This window comes from Alternaria burnsii, assembly GCF_013036055.1.
Source record: "Alternaria burnsii strain CBS107.38 chromosome Unknown 731, whole genome shotgun sequence".
NCBI classification, from domain to species: Eukaryota; Fungi; Ascomycota; class Dothideomycetes; order Pleosporales; family Pleosporaceae; genus Alternaria; species Alternaria burnsii.
In genome coordinates this window covers 1,120,286-1,144,310 of record NW_024066115.1, presented here as the reverse complement: position 1 = coordinate 1,144,310, position 24,025 = coordinate 1,120,286, and the positions used below count along the sequence as shown (strand labels likewise).

General features: G+C 50.1%; 6 protein-coding genes across 6 annotated transcripts; 3 read left to right on the top strand and 3 right to left on the bottom strand.

The window, feature by feature from the left end:
• Window positions 1-172: 172 nt before the first annotated feature.
• GT037_007032 (uncharacterized protein) lies at window positions 173-568 on the top strand (the record flags this gene model as incomplete). The annotated part of the gene is made up of 1 exon (XM_038932079.1): window positions 173-568. The coding sequence occupies one exon, from the start codon at window positions 173-175 to the stop codon at window positions 566-568; it is 396 nt and encodes a 131-aa protein (XP_038785551.1).
• Window positions 569-3,546: 2,978 nt separating this feature from the next.
• Window positions 3,547-4,445, bottom strand: GT037_007031 (uncharacterized protein; the record flags this gene model as incomplete). The annotated part of the gene is made up of 3 exons (XM_038932078.1): window positions 3,547-3,702; window positions 3,758-4,198; window positions 4,254-4,445. 3 exons carry the CDS (start codon window positions 4,443-4,445, stop codon window positions 3,547-3,549), a joined length of 789 nt encoding a protein of 262 aa, XP_038785550.1.
• A 1,863-nt stretch (window positions 4,446-6,308) lies between these two features.
• On the bottom strand, window positions 6,309-8,300 carry GT037_007030 (uncharacterized protein; the record flags this gene model as incomplete). Its single annotated transcript, XM_038932077.1, has 3 exons — window positions 6,309-6,581; window positions 6,723-8,069; window positions 8,121-8,300. 3 exons carry the CDS (start codon window positions 8,298-8,300, stop codon window positions 6,309-6,311), a joined length of 1,800 nt encoding a protein of 599 aa, XP_038785549.1.
• Window positions 8,301-9,261: 961 nt separating this feature from the next.
• Window positions 9,262-16,174, top strand: GT037_007029 (proline iminopeptidase; the record flags this gene model as incomplete). Its single annotated transcript, XM_038932076.1, has 9 exons — window positions 9,262-9,748; window positions 9,800-9,876; window positions 9,926-10,339; window positions 10,392-10,914; window positions 11,197-11,352; window positions 11,405-11,921; window positions 11,986-12,300; window positions 12,488-12,697; window positions 12,757-16,174. The coding sequence occupies 9 exons, from the start codon at window positions 9,262-9,264 to the stop codon at window positions 16,172-16,174; spliced, it is 6,117 nt and encodes a 2,038-aa protein (XP_038785548.1).
• A 3,055-nt stretch (window positions 16,175-19,229) lies between these two features.
• Window positions 19,230-19,983, top strand: GT037_007028 (uncharacterized protein; the record flags this gene model as incomplete). Its single annotated transcript, XM_038932075.1, has 3 exons — window positions 19,230-19,544; window positions 19,598-19,720; window positions 19,804-19,983. 3 exons carry the CDS (start codon window positions 19,230-19,232, stop codon window positions 19,981-19,983), a joined length of 618 nt encoding a protein of 205 aa, XP_038785547.1.
• A 2,636-nt stretch (window positions 19,984-22,619) lies between these two features.
• Window positions 22,620-23,756, bottom strand: GT037_007027 (urod-like protein; the record flags this gene model as incomplete). The annotated part of the gene is made up of 1 exon (XM_038932074.1): window positions 22,620-23,756. One exon carries the CDS (start codon window positions 23,754-23,756, stop codon window positions 22,620-22,622), a length of 1,137 nt encoding a protein of 378 aa, XP_038785546.1.
• Between the last annotated feature and the right edge of the window lie 269 nt (window positions 23,757-24,025).

Here is a 24,025-nt window from a genome sequence, read left to right as displayed (position 1 = left end):
TTCAAGCTATATCAAATATTCACAATCTCTCTACCACCTTTTTACTATCGGATACCAACACACACACACGCACACGCACGAGTACCCGTCAACATGTGCTACCAAGTCATTGAACGCTATTCAGTCTGCCGATGCTTGTACTACAAACACGCAATTGATCCATGCGCCGCCCATGGTCAACGGGGACATGGCATCCAAGAGAAGACGGTTCTTGTTGGCTACGCTTGCAGTACTCATAGCAACCATCGACCTCAAGCCTACCATACAGGCGTCCTACCAGACTCCGGTTATGGAAGCGGTGGATACTCTCCGGCATACCTACGATAAACCCACGGAGCTGTGTATGGAGACTCGAATTCAGCTGCGAAGACTGGACTATCGCCTTTCTCATAACGCCTACTTGCTCATCACTACGCACTTTATCTTCCTGAGCTGGTTCCTCGGTGCTGTCAATTCAGCAATTTTACGTTCGCACCTTTTCACAATTTCGAAAATATACGCATTACCATGGAGTTCAAGTGGTCTCGGGTTTGTCATGATGGGCTACATGCATGGAAGACGGAAGTAACGGATGGCGGCGTTTGTTTCGGTCCACATTGTACGATCACGAGGACTTGGGAGTTACGAATATTCCCATCTCCGGTAGAACTGGGAGTAGTGTTATCAGTCTAGATCATTTGATCTTCTTACTTACCGTTCGTAGCGTTAATCTTCAACATCTTTGTGCTATTTTTACGAACACGTTTGAGTCTGCCTTGCGCAAGGCGCTACAGCAACGAAGCCTATTCTTCCAAGACGGAGAATCATGCCCCACTTTTCTCCCATACTTTTATCTGACTCAACCCGACAAGATGGTATACTCTTAGCTCAATTCGTGTTCAGGTGCTGGAGTGAAGCATCGTAGCGTGTTGAAGAGTTCAGTGCGACGTCATCTTCGCCAAGGGGGCCCACTTTTAGCGGGTTGCTACTTTACCGCTTCTTCACCTTACAAACCTCCCAGTACATACCCAATACTCACCATATCCGTCGGTGTGAGAACCGCCACTTTCCATTCCACTTGTCATCGCATCATGCTTCTCTGCACTATCACAGATCTCGAACATACTCCGACCACACTGCAGGTCGACTCATACTCCGGCCGTTTCCGACGTCGCCGGTGAACAACATTCGGCACCTACGATCTCGGCGGTTCGGCTGATTGCGCCACAGTCTCTCGAATCCTTACGACCCCGTGGATACGATGCGCCTCGTCATGGCACTACGAGGGCCGTTGCTTCCGCTGCAAGCTCACGAATCCACGCTGTAATCGACCACGCGTAGCTTCGGGCGCAGGGCGAGGAGGTCACGTTTCCATATTCAGGGATACCGCGACTGCCGCTGGAGAAATTTAGTTCTTTCATTTTCGTATCTGCGGCTTGCGTGGCTATCCTACGGTCATAGCTTGAGAGCTAGGCATCCATTGCTTCTTGCTATCGGTTGGCCAGATTCTCCCTGCGCTCTCATCTGCTCACTAGACTCGGAACACATCGAAGTTGTGCCCTTGGCGATACTCGATGTTTCTAGCACGTCGGTGTATCGATCAGATTTGGAGGAGCCCATTATTCAGACTCGAGCGGACAAGATAGTCACTAAGACTATCCGTACTTGGATTATTGTTATGCGTAGTCTGTTTAACCAGGGCTGTCTGTTTGAAGCTAATATCTCAAGTTAGGCTTCCATGATACTTCGAGAACACTTAGCGCATCTCATGCTTCATTCGCTGGCCTATAAGAATTGAATTCGGATCGTTACACTCTAGATCTAGTAATACATGCGTCCCAGCCGAAGGCTTCCCGAACGGTCGCTGCCGGGACCCTCATTCAGCCTTGTGGGCCGCTCGTAAAGACGCTGGGTGTTCAGCCGTTGTATCCACAACGGCAAGACGGGTCGTGGGCCCATGGTCGGCCAGAATTTACCGTCACCGATATGCTGGTGCTCCAAAGGACCCCTGCATTAGCTCAAAGTTCAAAGGAGATTCTACGGATAAGAAGTCGACTCAGTAAATTTGATTGGACATTGAACAAATACTTTGACAGGCGATGGCAATGCTTACACTGCCTCATGTAGATATGAAGCGTTCCTGTATCTTCATTCGTTCAAGTTTGCCCTGTCGTTCATAGTCTCATCAAGCCAGTGTAGGTTTTGGTTACCCAATCAGCAGTACTCCAAATCGCACAGCGTAAAGCAAGAAACACATCCTAGACGGCTACAGGATAAGACATGTCAATTGGCTGGACCAAGCTATCAAGAAGATATCAGGAACCTCGGCAAATTAGTCGTTGAAGCCACTCCAATCATATGCCCTAAAGCCAATCGGCTTGACATTAGGATCCCGCCTTACGTGAGCCTACCCATAGAAGTGTCCTCACTAGTGTACACTTCCATTTCCACCACTAGCACTATCAATACCTTGTCCTGCATCGCAAAATCACAGCCTCAATGTGAATTTGTTGCCGTCAAACGTATAGTAATGCTTAGTGCTTAGTGGGTATCCTTATTGGGGCGGGTCAAATCCGACTCATCTTAATTATCCTCGCGTGATACCGAATCCAGATCTCGCGATGCAGCTGGGTGGAGGCCGATGATGGGCTGAGATGTCTTACACTAGGATTGTGGGATGCCTTGCAGCGAGGTGGGGTCATGTGCTCTAAACATGTCGGATGGGTTGCATTCGTCTCGCTTACGTATTCGTATCATACTGCGCTGATAGCGATTGTTGTTTCCATTTTGAGACGATGGACATGGTTATTCTCTGGGTTGAAATTAGTGAAAAGGCACCTAGATCAGAGAACTGTGGACGCCATGACCACCTCAGATAACCTGGTCACAGTTGTGAAAAAGTTCGTTTCAATTAAGCTGTCCCATAGAAACCAAGTCCAATCTCCATGCTATGCATGCTTATCGACTTTCGAAAGCTATCAAGTGAGCCAGTGTGTACATCTTTAGGATAGGTCTTGATCCTCAGCGCACAAATCTGAAAAGACGAATTTTTTGTACCATTATTTGTGACAAATCGATGTAGGATGACGGCACAACGACTTCACTACTCTCAAACCGGGTGATCACTCATGGCAAGTATCTCGAATGCTAGGGTATCTTTTCCGCGCACGAGCCCATGCGAATTTGTAGATTCGATAAACTATAGTGTTCCTACATGAGCGTGCATTGGCACAATGTGGACATCAGCGTCGTGATAGTCCTTGATCAGCTTGTTAAGCTATTGTCATAAGGTGCAGGCAATTGCCTCGTTATACCCATCCGTAAACCCGTGGGAAGCCCCAGTACCAGCAGCAATAACCCGTCATAAATACCCAAAAGAGCGGAAGACCAGCCTGCAAATACGAGGCTGATTGTCGTTGATAGACAAGGTAAGAAAGAAGATTCGTAGTCATAATATGCACAGAAGAAAAATGTTGAAAATGACGCAACGGCACACTGCAAAGAAGAATGTAGGGGTGCAGGTGACGTCGTCGGCACAATGGTATCCAGATAGACACCGTGATGCACTTAGGTGCGGATGACGACACCCTGGCGGCGGGTGGTCTTCTCCTCGTACACGTACTCGTCCTCAGAGGAGCAGTCAGATGAATCGTCGGAGTATCCGCAGCGAGCTCCGCCACAGTCGAGTTTGACACGGTCACCAGCGCGCGTAATGCCGTAGCGCTGTGATATGAAGTTAGCGTATGTCTTGAGTGCATTCTGTACAGTCACAGCTTACCTCACAAGTGCAGCATGAACTACCAGAGCTCACACTGGATGGGCTGGAGCTGTTTGTGGAGCGGCTGGTGAGCGAGGGAACATCGGAGCCTTCGTCAGAGTCGTAGTCTGATTCGTCGGACGACTCTGCGATTTGCTGCTTGGCGAAGCGGCGGTTGAGATCCTCAAGTGTTGTCTTGTCGTACTGAGTGTTGATGACCTGGCGCGTCTCGTGTGGGCGTTGTGGCTTCGGTGCGACGATACGCTCTGGGCTAAGACCGCGGCCCTTGGGAATGGAAGCGGTCGAGACACGGCGTGATTTGCGGTCTGAGCTGGATGTAGTTGTCTTTGAGGTCGATTTGGCAGCCGGGATATCGATGATGTTAAGCTTGCGGCCAGTTGTGGGCTCAGTGGTGTGATCCTTGGCGGGGTCGTGCGAGACGTGGTAGCCGTCGATGATGTACTGGGTAATTGTAAGCTTCCAGCTTATCGCATGATACATGAGATTGAATACGTACGTAGTACCAGTAACGCTGTCCCTGCTTCAGAGTCTGTCCTTGGAACTTGAATGATCCGACCCAGCCACCGGACTTCTTGGGGTCCTTGGAAAGTGGGAGCTGACCCTGATAGCCATCCCAGGAGCCGAGCAAGTGCACGGTTTTGCAGTTGGAGGAGGTGCGGAGAGTGAAATTGAGCTGGATAGCGGCCATTGTGATTTTGTTTCTTTCTTTCTGTTTTGAAGATTGATATTATGATGTAATCGTTTCTTTCAATTCGTCCAATGCCAAGCTAATGGATAGACGTCAAGATTGCTGATGAAGCTGTGTGTGTTGAGAGTTTCGTCGAGGTTTGCGAGTATTGCGTTGTCGTTGTGAGTTCGAGAGTTCGTTTCGAGCAAGTAGAACTGTGTATTACGTTGAAGTGGACCGGCCACAAAGAATTGGATTACTGTAAAAAAGGGTGGGTATAAAGGTCGACGATGGAGTAGTGATTATTAGATGGCACCAGGCCTGGGGAGAGAGTAAAGAGGGAGAAGGGGAGGGGTAAAAAGAATAGACAAAAGACGAACACAACAGCTCTGAACTTGACACACTTGCTGAAGAAAAAAAGACGAGATGTGAGCGGCTCCAGGCCTACTTATCTATAGAAACTCCATCGCACATCTGCTGAGCGACAATTGGGCGTTAGCGAGGGGCTGGCAAACCGGCGTATTGCACTACGCTGCCTATGGGCCAGGTCCCGCAGCTCCCGGTAGCGATTGATTACCTGGGCTGCGTACACACGCCATGTTCGCAGGGTGCAAGCTGGTAGCGGGTGTGGAGAGCAGTCTATCGAATGTACGGCGAGCGCTTGATGGTGAAGTGGGAGTGGTGGGCGGCCTTGTCGTGTGTAGCCGGGCGTCTTGCTTCTGTGCCCTCATTCGTTGATGCGGGCGGGGAATACATAAGTGGGCCGTCACGCAGCGCACTGGCTTGGGGTGAAAACACCAAACCAATGAGAGGCAGAAGCTGGGTGAGCCATGTGATGTCGGGATGTGCAAGGTGCAGATAAGTTTCTGTCACACTGCAGATTCAACGGTGGATTGTGGCTCGAGGGCTGACGACAGATGCAGAGAAATTTACTTTCCAAGGCTACTACCTTGATGGCGCTGCAGCCATCCTCCCTGCCGCATATAAACCTATTTACAGTCTTTTCGTACCCGCATCTCAGCTTCTGTCCAATCGTCTGAGCGCAGCTCCATACCGTCTATCACCAAATGTCCCGAACGGGGACAATGGGCGGCTAATAAACTTAGTGGCTTGCAATGCCGACCAACCACAACATCCTATCGCCAACTTCACTTGAATGCAGCATAAGCCATTTCTCCGGCCACATTCCGGTCACAATGTCCACCATGTGGGAGAAAACCGGAGTCGATAGTAATGATGTGCATAATGTGCATGCAACGGCATGGTCTTTAGAAGAAATTGGTCTGTTAGGGGAAAAGGGAATGAGGTGGAAACGCGGCGGAACAGAAGAGGCACAACACTTCGGCATCAGGTACGGGAAGCGACAGCAGACGTGACATTCTCGTTGCCCGACGACGGGCATCTCTACTAAGTAAATGTCATTGCTATCGGGTGCTCGGTCCCCTGGGTACACGAGAAGCAGGGGAGACGCTGAGCTGCTGCTGTGCCATCGACCATCTGCATGATGAGATAGGGCGTCTCTCCTTGACGTCCTTCAAAACCATGGCCTTCCACACCTGTTATTTGGTCAAAATTATGCGAGTGCACGGGTGGACCCAGCGAGGTCTGATAGACCAGCTGAGCACAAATCTCAGCATACGCGCCGCAACCAGTACATGGAGGCTACGGGCACACTGGCATTCATGGCCTGCCCGTTAGCGCAGAATGATGGTCACGCAGAACAGCCACTCCACCGACTGGTTCCTCAACATGCAAAGCTCGCATCTCGACAGGAAGCGGCGTGATCGTACGATCTTGCATGACCAGACGCTGATGCAGCCATAAGGAATCATCAAGTCCAACTTAATGTTGCCATTATCAGTACAATGTATGCTTCGACCCGGTCTAGCAGCCCAGGAGGTTTGCCAATTCTTCTGGCGTCAATGTGCTCTTCCTCCTCTTTGGCCTTCCACCGACTCGCGTCTTGACTGGAGACCTGGGTGCCCGCTTCTTAGGGTTTTCTTCGGGCACTTCGCTGCTCTCGTCCGTCTTCTTGGTGGAGATGTCTCCGTCGGTTACAGCGGCTGCTTCCGCGGCCTCTCGTAATTTGTCTTGGACCGATAGCTTCGGCGATCGTTCGTCGGGGTGCGCATGTGGGCTCGACAGGCGCTTTTTATTCTGTCGCAAGTTGTTAGATTTATGGAACGACGAGGGTTAATATTGGAGGTGTGCCCATTAAGAGGGAGGAAGGTGATGGGAATGAGAGGACCACTTTGCTGTCCACCTTTCTGACCTGGTTTGTGGGGGGTCATAACGTACATGGCGTGGTCTGTCTTGACTCGTTCGTCTAGATGCTCGTTCTTCAGATCTTGGTTGTTTGGCTGCAGAGGTCGGACGACTAGTCTTCTCCACTTCCACTAGATCTATCTCAGACGCGCCTGCATTTTCCTCGTCAAGTTGAGACGGTGTGTTCGGAATGGAAGCTGAAAAGGCTACCTTGCGAGGCGACCGGATAGGTGGCTTATTACCGTTGCTCTCTCTAAGCGCTGTCTGACTAGGTTGCAGCTTAATCCTGAATATGTCAGGCCCAGTTGTTTTGTCTGGTTGTTCGTGCGGTGGAGGTGAGGGAAGTTGGTCTTCCTGTTCCCGCTCCTCAGTATCATCCACATCTTCTTCCAAGGCTGAACTTGCGGCATCGTCGGCCTCACTTTCTTCCTGAATTGTAGAGAAGCCTTCTCTGTCGACCATCTCGAATCCATCACCGAACCCCAATCCCATTCTGAGTTCATCGAGGTTGATGGCGTCGCCGTTGGTCATGCGCTTTCGCCAGGAGTCCATGAGTATAAATGATTCTCGTAGTCGGGCCTCCATCTTCTCCCAGCCTGCCCGCAGCCTGTGTATCTCCTCTTCACGCATCTCGACTTCGTCCACTGCCACAAAGTTGGGGTTTGTGAGGAGGTTCTTCAGGTTGTCCAGCACTGTGTCCATGTCATCGGCCAACGTCTCGTAATCGGTGGGTAGCGCGTGCAGCATGTCCTGTCGCGCATCGTCTTGGTCATCGCCTACAACCGAACTCTCTTCTGTGTCTTGTTTGCGATTGACTTCCGGCATGCCTTGTAGCTCCCTCAGTGTCAATAGAGTGCTTCGCACGAGTCCGATGAGGTTGTCATTCTCGTCGCTCAGGCTCTGACTCAAGTGTGTCAGGAACTCGGTCGTCTCCTGCTTCAGGCTGTATTCGGGATCGTCTACATTGGGTGTCTCTTCGCGCACATGGCCTGTGGCAGCGCTCAAGCCTGTACTGCCGGGATTAATGGTGATGCTGGCGCCTACCAAGCCCGTCTTGTTGCCCCGCTGCTGGCTCGTCAAGTGGCTCTTAAGCCTTGCGATCTCCTTGTCGCGCTTTCGCACATCGTTGGTGCAGCTGGTGCGTACTTGGTCGACGGTCGTCTTGAGTCGCTGCATCTCTGCGCGCAACTTTCGCGCCGACGATTCGGCAGTGTGCAGGGCTTTGCGCGCGGATTGCTCCTGCGCCTGGGCGAGCGAGAGCTGCCTCGATAGGTCTGCATTGCGGTTGTGCTGCTTCTCGAGGGCGGCCGTCTGGCGCGTCGATTCTGAGCGCAAGTTTCGCAACGTGTCGGCGATGGATTCGCGGTATTCTTGGTCGCGCTATCTGTTCATTAGGATCCTCTCTTCCGTGGAATATGCATGGTTGCCTACGTCGCGCTTCAGTATCAAGTCGTGCACCAGGTTGATAATCTGGGCCATGGTGGCCTCTTTCCCCCCTTCTCCCCTCGATGGATGCGCAAACTCAATCGGCTTGCCATTGCGCAACAAGCCCCGGGCAAGCAGTAGATTGTTGATGTAAGTCGATGCGGTTTTGAGATTGTATGAGTCCATGGTCGTCGCAGCCGTCGTGGTCGGCTGCCGGCGGCGGATGTAGCGGCGTCGTTGAGCTTGAGCTTCTCGTCCAATGTTTGTTTATCCCAGGGTTCCGGCGCCCAGGTAGAAGGAGCAACCGACCAAGCTCGGACCCCAAAACGTTCCGTACCTTCCGCCACGACCCCATCCGACGTGGACATGGTGCCACTGCGACCATCGCGACCACCATGCCCGTCTATACCAGCCCTGCATACAGCCATGTTGTCATTGTTGCGATAATCGCTGCCGTTCGTTTTCGTGTCCACCTCCACTGTCGACTCATCAATTATCGTGCTCGCCAGCGCCATATCCTTCTTTAGTGTGCCTGTGCGTGCATATCAGTCAGATGGCCCAGAAGTTTAATGCCACAAAAGTTCTATTCCCCTGAGTTCGGGCCCACCACCAGTGTCTCCACCATGACCATCATCACACCCTCTGCTTATCCCACGAAGCCTCCGGGTAACGGGACTGCAAATCAGCAGCCGAGAACCTTCCTCAGGGTTGCATGTGTCCTGTCCCATCCAGGCTAAATGCTCATTTTAGCAGACGATATAGCACGAGTACGACGTGCGTCTATTCCCCTCAAATATCGGGCTCGAATCCGGCTCAAGTCTGTAAGCTTTGCAGGCCCTCACACACGATCTGCATTTGTTCCCTTAGTCATGGATCGCCATTGGAGGGGATTACCGTATTCCACGATTCTTCCACGCGACCTGCCCTGGTCAAGGGCGTACCCAGCTTGAGTAGATGCGCTGCATCTCTGCATGGCCGCCGTGACGTCCGGAGGGAAGACCGGAGGCATCTCGATTCAACATCGGGGAGACTCAGAAGATAGTACTTAATGCACCGTGCCCTGGGAAGGTTGTTTTTGTAGGCTTCATTGTTTTTCCATTGCTGTTATTGATCTTTCGCTCATTTATCACTTTCGTTGACTTCCAACATGGACAAACTCGCGTCTTTTGTGCTTGCGAGCCTGCTTCTAGGAGCCCAATCTGCTCTTGCCATCCCTACCGAGGCCACTACCAAAGCGTGTAAAGATATCAATAACGCTCTTCCTGGCAAAGTCTTGACCCCTGGGCTTCTCAAGCTTGAATATGAGCATGAGACGCAGCAGTACTGGGCTACAAATCTCCGCGAAGTCGACCCTGCATGTATTGTTCAGCCAGAGTCTGCTCAGGATGTATCCATCGCTATCAAAATCCTGAACAAGTACCCTACTGTTAAGCTTGCAACTCGAAGTGGAGGGCACGACCCAAACACGAACCATGCTGCTGTTCAAGACGGCGTTCTCATCACTATGACCAGTCTAGTTGGAGCGACGTACGATGCAGCAGAGGATGTTGCCTATGTTCGCCCTGGTGGTGAGTGGAACGATGTTATTGGTGATCTAGAGAAGAGTGGAGTGGCTATTGCTGGAGGAAGGCTTGGTAAGTTTGAGATATTACAGATGATTAAGAACCCCGACTGATACAACAAAGGTCTCGTCGGTGTCGGCGGGTTGCTTTTGGGTGGAGGTTTATCGTTCCTTGGTGCTCAAGAAGGCCTCGCTGCTGATGTCAGTTTGCGCACAATGTCTTGATGAGACTCATACTGACTGGCCTTAGAACATCGTCGAATGGGAGACTGTCATGGCCAACGGATCCATTGTTAACGTCAACGCTGCGAAACATCCTGATCTTGCGCAAGCCATGCGTGGTTCCGGAAGCCAATTTGGTATTGTCACCCAGTTCAAGGCCAAGGTCCATCACATGGGCGACGTATGGGGCGGTTCTTGCATATATGACGAGTCAAAATCCGAAGCACTTTACGTTGCTTTGCACAACTTCATAGCCCACGGTGCCGAAGATCCCAAGGCCGCCATTATCTTTTCGGACCTTGTGCTCGCAGCCGGGCTCAAGACGAAACTTGTCTTCTACTTTTACGACAGCCCCACGCCGCCTACGTCGGGCCCTTTTGCCGACTTCTTCAAGATCCTCAACCCGCTATGTCTGCCCAAGAAACAAAAGTACTCTGAGCTGGTAAGTCCATGAACCGACCGTGACGTGATATACAGGAACTGACGATTGCTAGCTGAGGGCGAACGGCGAACCCGTCCGACTTTTGAACTCCCGTTCATTCTTCCGAACTTACACCGTTCCATATATCCCATCCCGTCCCCAGATGTACAGGGAGATTCGTGATAAGCTCGCTGAGCTCACTGGTGTCTTCCTCAACACACTCCCCGTCGTTCGCGCCGTCCAGTTCAGCGTTGACTTCCAGCCACTTCCGTCTCGCTTTGGCAAGATTTCCGAATCCAAGGGCGGAAATGCCATGGGTCTTTCGTCTTCCGACCCTAACCGCATTATCCTTATTTACCAAGGCGCCTGGAACTTGCCCACGGACGATCCTCTTGCTTTCGGTATCGCCAGAGAGCTGACGGCTTGGTTGGACAAGGTTGTGCCTCAATGGATAGCAGAGGCGGGAATGCCAAGCGACATGTACATGCCGTTATTCCTCAACGATGCTATGTGGGATCAGCCAGTCATGCAGAGTTACAAGGACTATGAGAAGTTCAAGACATTGCAGAAGAGTGTAGACCCGAACGGATTATGGAGTACTAGGGCAGGTGGCTTCAAGTACTAGGTTCTTGTCGTCAGCGTCAGTCCTTTGTAGGGCGTTTCAGAGTTGGGGTCCATCTCTTAATACGTTATTTTGATTTTGTCTGCACATAAGCCGCTCAAAAAATTATATTCTTCTAGCCAAACAGGAAGGTGTTCTTCATTTAGCGGGGTCCACTATGCTGAAAGCGGGGTAGCTACACCTACATGTCTGACTGCACCACTATGGTTGCCTGGCTTGACAAAACTACAAAGCTTGGTCATACTTTTGTGTATAGTATTTGGAGTTGCTAGTTACTACACCACAAGCATGGCTCAAGCACCTCATGTCACCGGCTATGAACACGAAGACGCCTGGGATGTGGATTGGCTGCGCGTCGACGATATCCACGAACTACACTATCAACAGTTCGGCAAGAAGGATGGAAAGCCTGGTGGGTGCATCATCTCTCCCAGCCGCATTCGTTGACTTCTAATCCCATCCAGTCATTTTCCTCCATGGGGGGCCAGGTGGCAACTGTTCCAAATCCAACACCGTCTTCTTCAACCCCTCTGAATATCGAGTGATTTTGCTCGACCAGCGAGGCTGTGGTCAATCGCGCCCTAACGCCAATACCACAAACAACACTACCTGGCACCTCGTCGCCGACGTTGAAGTCCTGCGTAAACATCTCAGCATCTCCAAATGGCACACAGTCTTCGGTGGCTCTTGGGGCTCCACTCTCGCTCTGGCCTATGCACAAACACACCCCGAGAGTGTAGGTAGTTTAGTTTTGCGCGGCATATTCACTGTGCGCGATATCGAGCTCTACTGGACGAATCACCCGGGCGGCGTTCAAATGCTGTTCCCTGACTGTTGGGACGAATTCATCAACTTCCTTCCAGAGGAGGAACGCTCGGATCATATTGGCAATTACCATAAACGCCTTATGTCTTCTGACCCTTCGATAAGTCACCCGGCAGCCACTGCATGGAACAAATGGGAGCTTTCAATCAGCACTCTGTACGTGATTACTATTAGCGAACTGCATAGGAGACATGCGCTGACCTTGTACGCCAAACCTTAGATACCCGGACCCCAGTGCATTCAAGAAACTTCAAGACCCAGCTTATCTGCTAGCGCACGCAAGGCTCGAGATCCATTACTTCACCAACAAAGCGTGGCTAGAAGACGGGCAATTACTGAAGAAGGAGAATGTTGATCGTATCAGGAACATTCCGACAACAATCGTGCAGGGGAGATACGATGTCGTCTGCCCGCCGATCACGGCGTGGAACTTGCACAAGGAGTGGCCGGAGAGTAAGCTGCATTTTGTAGACGATGCCGGACATAGTGCTATGGAGCCTGGGACCAGGAAGAAGCTAACCGAAGTGTGCGACGAGTATGCGAAACTGAGCGTCTAGCTGTGAGCAGCGAGGAGTTGTTGGTCGGGCACTTTCTCTTGTGGTTGTAGAAGAATGCGTGTCTAGCTAGCGTCAAATCACTATTCGATGAAGTTGACGAGAAATTAAGCCGTGCTTCTGCCCTTGACATACGGGCCGTTTGGAAATTGGCTGACTAACGCCAAGACCGCTTGCCAACCTTGGAAAGAAGCAGAAGACGGCTGCGGGCCCGCGGAATCGTTGCAAACAGCACCAGCAGTCTTCAGTCGAGTTACCGAGCGCCCTCAATGTGAGTGACGTAATATGGACTATGGCCACCACCCCACTCTCGACTACGGCGCCACCACCCGAAGTTATCGATAAACATGAACGGGCACGCGCATACGAGATCGCCGCGTGAGAATTGCCATTCTACGTCATGAAACGCGTCTCTCATTGCTAACAAATAGCCCTAGATATCTCTCTGCCGCATCGTTTCCGTTCCAAATCCCAGAAGGGCCGCCCTCCGATCCAGTCCCTAGCAGCGACATAACCCTCAATGCTCTCGTCCAGCATGGCGTGCACAAGATGGATTGCGACCGCGCATTCATCTCCCTCATTGATAACCAAACCCAATTCATATGCGCAGAGATGACGAGACACCAGTCTCTTTCCAGCGCAGACCCGACCGATCCGCTGTTGCTGGGTACTTCTCGAATCCCCCTCGATTGGGGAGTATGTCCTCACACCATGTCCATCTTCCATGGACGAGCGGTATCTTTGCCGGATAGTCCGTATATTGTTGCCGACAGGTCTTACTTTTATATAAAAGACTTTCGCCGGATTCCCACTTTCGCAGACCGTCCGTTTGTGGCTGGGCATCCATACATGGTGTCTTACCTTGAGATACCACTATTTGCAATGTCTGGACATATACTGGGAAGCTATTGCGTGGTGGACAACAAGGAAAGAGATTTCCTCCATCCAAAGTCGTTGAGTACTATGCGGGAAGTCACTTCGGCCATCAGTGCATACTTAAACATGAGACGCGTCGAAGCCTGTAAATCGCGAGCAGCAAACATGATGCAAGGTCTTCGCCGATTCGTAGCTCCAGACGAGCGCGATGCACGCAATGTGGTTCCAAAATCTGTTGCTCCTGAACGTCCCGAGCCTCATACAGATCCATTCGATCTTGATGTCTTTAGTGCTACTACCCAAAGAGAATCCAGTCCGCTATCATCTGGCAGTGCAACGACACGCGTCGCTGGTTCAATGTACGAGCCGGCTTCCATCGTTATTTCTCCGCAAGACACTGATTCGAGGATGGTCAAACCTGACTTGTCCATTCAAGTCGAAGATCTCTTTGTAAGAGCTGCAAATGACATTGGCCATGCCATGGATTTGGATGGCCTTGTCTTCTTTGACACTGTTTCAGCCGGTAAACATAGAGGTGGTCAGTCGAAAGATACAGAGACATCATCGTCTCCAAACGACTCCTTTGCGACACCGCTCTCCTGCTATCAGAGAAGCACCGCAGTCGGCCAGCAATCAAGTTTGGGGCTGTCTCAGTCCCTCATCCAACGCCTAACTACAAGGTACACTCGAGGGCATGTCTTCGCTGTAGACGAACACGGCGTTATCCAACATGGAGATGGCAGCGAGCCAGACTACAGTTCCAATTCCGTTGAGGATAACGAATGGACTGATCTCTTCGAGTCTTTGCCAAAGACGCGATATGCAATTTTCCTGCCGATGTGGCATTACCAAAGAGAAGCCTGCTATGCTACATGTCTAGCATGGGTATCTGACACTGGAAAAACCCTCGATACTGGTGACGTCAATTCTTTAACAGCTTTCGGAAACTCGCTCATGGCCGAAGTCTTCCGATTAGAAGCTTCGGCAAATACTCTATCCAAGTCGGACTTTGTTTCGACTATCAGCCACGAGCTACGTAGTCCATTGCATGGCATATTGGCGAGTATTGAGCTGATCCAAGAAAACATGCAGGGATCAAGCTTAATGCCGGAGATCACTATGATCGAATCATGTGCCTTCACTCTTCTTGATACCTTCGATCATCTCTTAGGATATTCTAAAGTTAATAGTCGTGTCGGCGTCGGGAAAGGTGGAAACCATTCCATTCGTTCTGGTCACCATGTTCATAATGGTGCAGTGGCCGTCGACTTGGAGCGTTTGGTTGAGGATGTCATCGAGACGGTCTCAGTGGGCCATGACCATGCTTCGCGACTCGTATCCGGACTCAACAAGGAGCGCCAGGATACTTTAGCCGAACCGCGAGAAACGACTCCAGCTGAACCTGTCATCCTCACTACACACTTCGATAGACACTGCGATTGGACAGTAGTTGTCGAGAAGGGCGCCTGGAAACGAATTCTGCTCAACGTCGTTAGCAACGCGTTAAAGTATACCAGGTCCGGTTACATCCATGTAGACTTGGAATTTGTGGAGGCCGCAGATGGAGTGCAAGCTGCAGACGGCAGACAGGCTCACATCTGTCTGTCCGTGACAGACACCGGAGTGGGTATGAGTGACGACTTTCTCAAATATCATCTCTTCACGCCCTTCACGCAAGAGAATATATTTAGCCCAGGAACTGGTCTAGGATTGAGCCTAGTGAAAAGTATTGTAGAGTCACTACAGGGCAACATCTCCGTCTCCAGTCGTTTAGGAGAAGGCACGAAGATTACCATCAACATCCCAACCAGCCAAAAGATACAGAAGCCGAGCGTACCAAGCACGCAGGAAAGCCTTCTGCGTGGAAAGACGGTCGGTCTGCTCAGTCTGTCCTCGCATCGGGATTCAGGCAAAAAATCTTCCCCATGCATCGTTTCGCCACCCAAAGCACTTGAGCGTTCTGTTCGCAATATTTGTGAGGGCCGCTTTGGCATGAGCGTCATCAATGTTTCGACAAGCGCACTTCCAACCATGGATATAGTCCTCATTGACACGCATGCGCTGGACACGACGCATGCTTACGATTTGAAAACTCTGTTTCCTGTGTATGCGGCAAACGTCTGTCCAGTCGTGATCGAACTGGGCAATACCAAGGCTACACTTCACAAGATCGGCACCTGGAGTTCCATGCACACAATGTTAATTACAGGGAAGTCGCTCGGATCTGCCATAATATCAGCTCTGAATGACGTGAACGCCAATGGAACGGAAGCCCCATTGCCACCTGCGGAAGTCGAACGCGAAGCCGAGACAGACCCATCGGAGCAACTAGGTCAACACGAGACTTTTCAAAAAGCAGATACGTGCATGGAGACTGTGGCATTTCCGCATCGTAACCTACCATCGCAGAACAAGTCACTATCCGACGCTGTGACACTTCCTGCCCCTCAGCCGCAATTATCAGCACAGCCAACTGTCCTTCTTAAGCCCAACCCTGCTTGTAGGTTTCACCGGCTACTCCTTGTGGATGATAACCCGATAAACCTCAAAATGTTATGCGCCTTTGCTAAACGCCTTCATGTCCCCTACTCCAGCGCTACTGACGGCGCAGAAGCAGTACGTCTTTATCAAACTGCTATTGAACAACAAGGGCCACAAATCGCGTATGATTGCATCTTCATGGACATCAGCATGCCAGTCATGGACGGCTTTCAAGCTGTATCCAAGATTCGAAAACTCGAAGATGATTTGATGGAAAAAATCATCCAGTCACATTCTAACGACGCGTCTAAGCAAACTCTAGACGGCGCCACTTGGGATAACAGAGGTGCGCCACGAGCATACATCTTCGCGCTCACAGGTCTTGGTAGTGAGAAGGCGCGCAGACAAGCGAGGAGTAGCGGATTTGATGAGTTCCTACTTAAGCCGGTGAGATTCAAGGACGTTTTACCGTTGTTAGCATCGGTGCCGACACCATGAGATGGAGGTGTCCTTGACCGTACGGTTCTTTCCTCTCGATAGCTGCAATCTTATGTAGATTATGCCATGTGATATTGTGTGGAAATTAGGGAAGTTCAACTGACTAAGAGAGTATGTATATGTAATCATGACCTAGCTATGAGAGGCAGGTAGTGTCATAGCTCGTTGACGGTGACGCTTGCAGATGCCCAACAGTATGCTATCACCCTCGTATGGCGCTTCCTGCTCATACCTGCCCATATTCATTTTTCCACTTGGTCTGGTGAGCTTTCCCATATAGCTACCGACCGCAGTCAAAGGTGACTAGATTATACTATTGCTCCATGCAGCTTCTAAGACGCCCTCAAATGAGGTGCTTAAGCAACACCCTTCTGCAAGTTGCCACTTTGTCGTCCCTGCGAAAAGCTGCTCGGTCGTCTCAGATCGTATTGTGGTACTCACTGGAGCTATGTAACCTCATCCTCCGATAGTAGGAAGCAGAAAAAGCAAAGGAGGGGAGTAAGCCACGAGACTATATGTAGAAGGTGACAACCTGTACATTTGGTTGGCTAGGAAACTAGCCTAGGTCAAGCATCCATACGTGGTGGCTTGCTAATTCTTTGGATAGGTAAAAGCACCCATAGTGGTATATGTCGTTACACAGAAAATGTCTCACTCTTAAGCATTTAGGATAAGTCACACTGTTACATTGCTGTTCGCGGGCGTGAACATGTGATGACGCTGTGGCGTCGTCGCTTGAGGAATGCTTTGTCTCTGGTCTTCGCTTGAGTCTTGTTGAGGCACTAATGGTGAGGTGGAGTTCTAGCTTGAAGCAGACAGTGGTGACGGTTTATGCGTATAGCTAATAACTGAAACCCGCGGAGAGTACTCATACTCAGGTCAAATGGGGTGATCGGTGGAAGGATCACGAGAAGAGCTTAGTAGAATGGGACGACCCCGAGGCTGTATTGGCGTCATCTCTGACATGAAGCTACTAAAATATGTTGTACGTGGCTAGATAGTGATCAGAGCGTTCCGCTTGATCCAAGACAACATGAAGCTCACGATGCCAGGTTCTCCATAGTGCCAGAACCTGGAGTCTAGCGTCAAGTAAGAAGACCCTTCGCTTAGGCACGTGTATGTTGCACTGCGTTACAGTGCAGATCGTACCGAATAGCCGGCGTCTTTATTTTCACTGGTGGAGATTGTCACGATATGCTTTTTCCCTTTGGTTTCTTTGCTAATGAAGGGAAGTTTGGTAGCATACAAGGTTGGTTACAGCGGCAGACAGGTAGGAAACCACGGGCCAAATACCCGGCGGCGAATAGTAGGTGCCCAACCACTCGGCTACTTGCTAGCTACCAGCTGTTAGGCTTCTCCGCTATTGTTGCGTCCTAGAGATGATTACTAGGCCCACCAGAAGCCCGGGTAATGTGCCAGAGCTATGATACTAGTATTGCTCAGTTTAGCGCAAGAACAGGTCAGCCAGCGCCCACCTATTGAGGTTCTTTGTCAATGTGTCATACAGATCCTCTTCGTAAGTCACTACTTGGGTATTCTGATAGACGTCGTGGCATTGCAACAAATAATCAGCGCCGAGCGAAGCGGAGTTGCCGAATTAAGGGTTCAATGACAACCGTGAATACCTCTAGGTAGCAGTCTGAGCCAAGGCATTGACTCCTCTTTCTTCTTCGCCGAAGTGAATCAGCAGTTGTATGGCACAAACACGGCCAAGATCGGCTATCGCGCGACTCAGGCGACCAGGGACCTCGGCTGCCTTCCGAGGCTCGACTGGATCAAAAGAAACGTCACATTCATCGGACCTTTTGTTATTGCTTCTGGCGGACCGCGTGCACGCAAGTGAACATGTCGCATTCTCCTTTTTCGGAGTAGTTGTATGTATACCGGTGCACGCCGTGAGACTAATAAATACGGGTGAGTTACTACCCCGGTATACACGTGGTCCCGACATCGGCCCCGGCCGCCCCGAACAGCGAAAAAGAAGACGTGATTATGGCTTGGCAGGTTTGCTCTATCGCTAGCTTTGTGCGCCGGCATTTGTGAATGGAGGGACTGCGTGCCTGATCATGCATATTCAGCGGCAGTACCCGGTCCACGGGTGAGATCGACGAGCCGCACCGCTACGGCACTACCACACCCTTTTTAGCGGCATTTGACAACAAAGCGGCACCAAACGGGCCACCTCAGCTGAACTGACGCAGGTCTATAAGCGAAACTCGCACATACAGAGTAGTGATCTACTGTACTACGGCAATACAAATATCTTGGCAAAAGACATCTGGAAAATGATTGGCAAGCCTTAAGCCTCCACTGTGAACTTGGACGCCAATTGCCATTACGAGCCCTAGGATGCGTTAGTGCTGTATAACCAGCATGCGTTCTCTCTATGTTCGCAACCGGGTGTTGCTCATGGACTGGACAAGGAAAGTGGAGCTCGAAGATCTCAATCCCTTGTATCGATTCAGCCGCAGAAGCTCCACTCGGTGATGGATTCTGGTAGATCTCTCTAACAGGGACTAGTCTGGTCAGCCTTTATACTGATCACTGTGAACTGACACCAACTACGATACTGAAGAGAAGAATACGTATTGGAGATGGCGTAAAGGAATCTTGATATGGTACGCTCGATATATCGGCATAGGCTGTGACACTGCCACGGAGCTCCAACAATGGAAAGGAAAAAGGTGCAATGCACTGGAGATTGGGGTGAAAGCGGTCAAGCCAAGGTGGATTTTAGTACATGACTTCATCTATCACTGAACTTTGTTCTTTTCGACAGTAGCGCACTCTGCATCGCCTAGCCTTTGGGCAATAGGTCTGATTGGCATCACAATGTCCTGTACAGGAGGATCAGCAGATCTAGTCACCTCACAGGATGGTGGAAAGTATTCACTCTGAGAGTTTGAGCTTAGCTGCATCTTGCTCCGTGTATAAAGATGCTGCCGCCCTCCATCGTTAGAAGTCATCGCACAGCTTCATCTCTGCAATCACTACTCCTCGATCCTCATCGTTCAAGCAACAAATACCGGTCTTCTAGCCATCAATCACCGCAAACATGGTCTCATTCCGCAACTTCTTTACTGCCGCTGTGGCTCTCTCTGTCCCTATCGCTGCTCAGATTTCGCCTGCTCAAGTTGTCTCCAACCTCCGGATGGTGACACAGAAGAGCCAGGCGCTCCAGGCACCAGCTCAGAGCATCACTATCGTTAATGGTCCTTTGATTGTCATTGGCCAGGGACCGTTTCCCCAGATCATCGCGGGCTTTACCGACATTGTGTCCACAGCCACCACTGCTATCAGCCAGATGCAAGGAATGCCTCCCGTTCCAGCCGGTGCGGATTCTGATGCTATCTTCGACGCCTTCCGCGAAGTAAGTACCACAAGCGCCCCCTGGATTGTAAAGTGACTGACAATTAGAAACAGTTTGTCCGTGTCCACCAGGCCCTGCTCAACATACTCATCGGGAAGGCTGGATTGTTCCAAACTGTTCCAATCGTTGGCCAGCCCGTAGCAGCTGTGCTCAGACAAATCGAGGCTGTTGTTGATGTGAGTCCTTTTCGGAAACTCCCATGTTTCTCTGGATACTATCCCCAACGATTATATCAGCACTTGCTAACGACTATCTACAGACTATCGCATTTATGTTGATCGATACCGTCCAGTCACGTGCTACTGACTTGCAGAACCAAGCGAATAGTCTCGACGGAACCTTGACCATCTGCATCAACAGCTACAGTGGTGTTACCAACGACCTAAAGGCAAAGCGCAGCCTCAGGTTCGCACGCCGCGAGATCGCCGCGGCCGCTTAAACAGGTGCTACATCAGAAACAAGCAGTTCAGACGGTACACAACAGGGGAGGTAGCTGTGAACAAGGTGACGATGGGGGTGTGGAAGACTGTCGTCATATGATGTGGGGTCTACAAAGTCTCAGACGGTCATTACCGCTTACTTGTACATTTTTGTTTGAGCACTGCACTCTTAGACAGTCAGTCATATAGTCAATGTAAAGCAATGTCTGTCGCAACATATACTAGCATGGTTACAACAGATCTTCTGTTGCCTGATCTTTTAAGCATACTTTGCAGCCAGTCAGGCTACTGTCTAAGTTCCTCATGCACACTTTTCGATACTGGAATGTGCTTCAAGGATAGAATACAACGACACGTAACCTCCTCGTCTCATGTGAAGAATGTAGGACTGATTCATGCAGATTGACTATTTCACCCGTCCAACGTAGTGCAATGAAGTCATCAAAGATGTTCGTTCCGCTTCTTCTTCTACTCTTCCACACCCCCATTTCCACTACCAAAACATGTTACTTGTTCTAATCATTACCTCATATTTATAAACATTTGTTAAGATATGAATGGACATCAATGTGCTGCAAATAAGTGAGTCTAGAGATCTCATCCTTGTGTTACGTGATTGACTGGTCAGCAACCTTGAAGTAAGCGCAATGGCTTAATAGGTAAGTACAGTACGTCTCATGTAGCTGAACTGTTGTTTCATTTGCAAAGACGGGCTTGTTGCCTTAGGCTTCTGCTATAGCCTTTAACTATATCTATATGGCGTTTTACTCAGTCCTAGCATCACTTTCGCAGGGTTCTCCGCGGTTAAGATCGCTTTACTAGTCCTCTAACAATATGTATACGAAAACCGCTCAAATAAGACCATGACAGCAAACTTGGGAGTGGAATTGATCTAGCTTCCTGTAGAGCTTCTTGTAGAGCTTCTCAGTCAGGTATGTCGCTTCCTTGGACGGACATGGAGTACCCTCAGGGACAGAAAGTATTCATATAATAACAGAAACTGTATCGCTGCGGTCTATTTGCAGACAGATCTGCCTCGGCCTAATTTGGCTGCAAGTGTTTGATATGATGTCCATGAACTAGAGTCTGAGCTTACTCAATTATTGCTCGAGCTATTTCGACACCAGTCTACCCTCTTTGCCTCCCGTAAGCGAATAGCGACTATACATTTGTGCTATTTCACAAAACCAAATATGGTGGACGATCGCAAATGATTCATATACTGCGAGGACAAACATAGCACTGTGAGATCGGGAGATGCCGCATATATGATAGCTCAGTATTCTTTTCATCACCAGATGCTGATTGTTCGATCGGAATGATGGTTCTGTTACAGGACATTCGTCATCAGTGAATAGACTAGCATTTTAAAAGCATTGGAGTTGTCTGGTCTTCCCGATAGTGTAACATCCATCCATCTCTGAATGGAAGACTTTCAAAACGCGAGGCAGATGCGGTTCTAGGAGCCGCTATCAGAGATCTAATATTTTATCAGCAAAGTCGTCTTCATGAACCCCAAATCTTGGGGCAAAGACTACGGAGAACCTTAAGATTGAACTCACGTCCAAAACATGAACCAGAACCATTCTGATCTGTCGGAAGCCATTCTACCACTATCGATATCGAAATACATGAATGTAAACGCATATCTGAGCTTCTGATATGTCACAGCTGCGAAGGTGTCGTCTCTACGCATAATATATCCCACTCAAACAAACTTCTACGATCGCTGAAGCTTTTCGAACTGTATACAAGCGAGAACCCACTCTGGAGGTCTGTCGACCATAGGAAGAATACAGTAACCCCTTTGGGGGAATACCCGGAAATCTAACGAATGAATCACTGCAATCGACCTATCAGACACTGGGAAGATTACCTGGAATCTGATGTCTTGGGATCTCCCAAACTAACTCAAAAATATGATTGATTGTGGATTAACGCCCTATTTGAAACCTCCCATGGGGTATTCGGGCGGGGCACGCCAGGGGCTCAAAAAATACGGACCTTTGGAAAGACAGACTTCGTAGTATGTCGGACCAAGATACTTTCAATAACTTTGCCTTGGGCTTATATGGCAAGTGTCAGGGAATATAACCGGGGTCAAAGTAGCGGGTGTCCTTGTTGCCAAGAAGGATTCTCTGCAGAGATATGCTAGAGAGCTGGAAAGACAATGGAACTCAGAGTAGAGACGATCTCAACGGTCTTCTCTGAATAGGTAACCGTAAGATGCTTAGCGATAACTGTGGTAATACCTTTACTGATTGGGCCTTTATAGTTGGCAGGAGAGCTCTACAACGGCACCCGCATCGACAACCTTGTTGATGTCGTCGGCAGAACTAGCAAGAATCCTGCTGTCTTTGCGTTCATGCTCTCCCATATTTCTGATGGTGGAGACTATATAGAGATGCACTTATCTTCGGTACATTGGATATTGTTGGGTTGAACCGTTACTTCGTAATACATACATGGACAGGTCGTTGAGACCAGATCAGACTACCTCTACATGAATCCCATGTTCATGCTTTCGCCTCAACTCCTCTCGGATATATCCCTAGCAAGTACCAGCACCTCTCAAATACACCTCCTTCCCTTGAGCCAATCTGTGGAAGCTATCTATTAGCCCTAAGTTTACACATTACTTGCTGATATCATCACCCCAGACCTGCTTAGCGATCTCGACACTCAGTCTAACCTTGGCCCACTGCTCTTCTTCTGTCAACTCGTTGCCCTCAGCCGTGGAGCTGAAACCACACTGGTGGCTCACACACAGCTGGTCCAGACCCTTTGGCGCAATCTTCGCCGCCTCATGTAGCCTCTGGATGATTTCATCCTTGTCATCCAGAGTATTCTTCTTACTACTCATAACACCGAGCACCACAACCTTATGTTCCGGCAGATGGCGCAATGGAGAGAAGTCGCCAGATCGCGCATCGTCGTACTCGAGGAAATACGCGTCGACGTTCAGTTCCTTGAAGAGAACCTCGGAGACGGGCTCGTAGCCACCGGAGGCAAACCACTTGGAGCGATAGTTGCCGCGGCAGAGATGGATGCCGATCTTCATGTCTGAAGGTCGCTTCTCGATGGCTTTGTTGATAAGCTCAGCGTATTTGCGGGGCAGGGTGCTAAGGTCTTCGTTGCGTTCTTGCTCGGCGGCTTTGCGCATGTCGGGGTCGCAGAGATAGGCGAGGTTGGTGTCGTCGAGTTGGACGAAGCGGCAGCCAGCCTTGTACAAGCTGTCTAGCTCTTCTTGGTATACGCGCGCGAGATCTTCGAAGAAGACGTCTAGGTCGGGGTATGCGGAGATGTCGATTGAAGCGCGACCGCCGCGGAAGTGTACCATGGTTGGAGATGGGATGCACACTTTTGTGCTCGCGTTTCCGCCATTGTTCTTGATCGCTTGCTCGAGGAACTCGAAGTCCTTGACTTGAATCGCCTCGGGGTGACCCAGCTTTCCTTTGACCACCAGTGTTGGGGGCGAAAAGCCATCCTTGTGCCTGATGTTTCCTACCTGACCCTTCTCCTCGATGCCAGCGAGGTGCTTGAGGAAGTCGAGGTGGAAGTAGGCGCGACGGAACTCGCCGTCGGTTACAGATTGGAGTCCATTTTCTATCTGCTGCTTTGCGACGTTGTTGATATGTTCGTCTTCGACTTTGCGGAGTTCGTCCGCGGTAATCTCTCCGTTGGCGGCTTTTGTACGTGCTTCAAGGACGGCTTTGGGGCGGAGGAAGGAGCCAACGTGGTCGGCACGGTATACACCAGTGGGAAGAGGCATTGTGTATAGTTCTGTGCAATGGTCAGGGTATTGCGGCACTGTTGTTCCATCAACGCTTACATGGGATGGTATGTTATGGAAGTTGTTGTACAACGAATGGTTTGTCTGTCAAACACAAGAATATCGCAGTTTGACTAAAGGCTCAGCAGTAAGCAGAAAAGCTGAAATGCATCTGCCGAAAATTTGTACACGGCTTGTTCGCTCCATAATCGCATGATGTACCCATTCGCACCTAATCCTGAAGCTACCCCACAGCGGCAGTTGTTAAG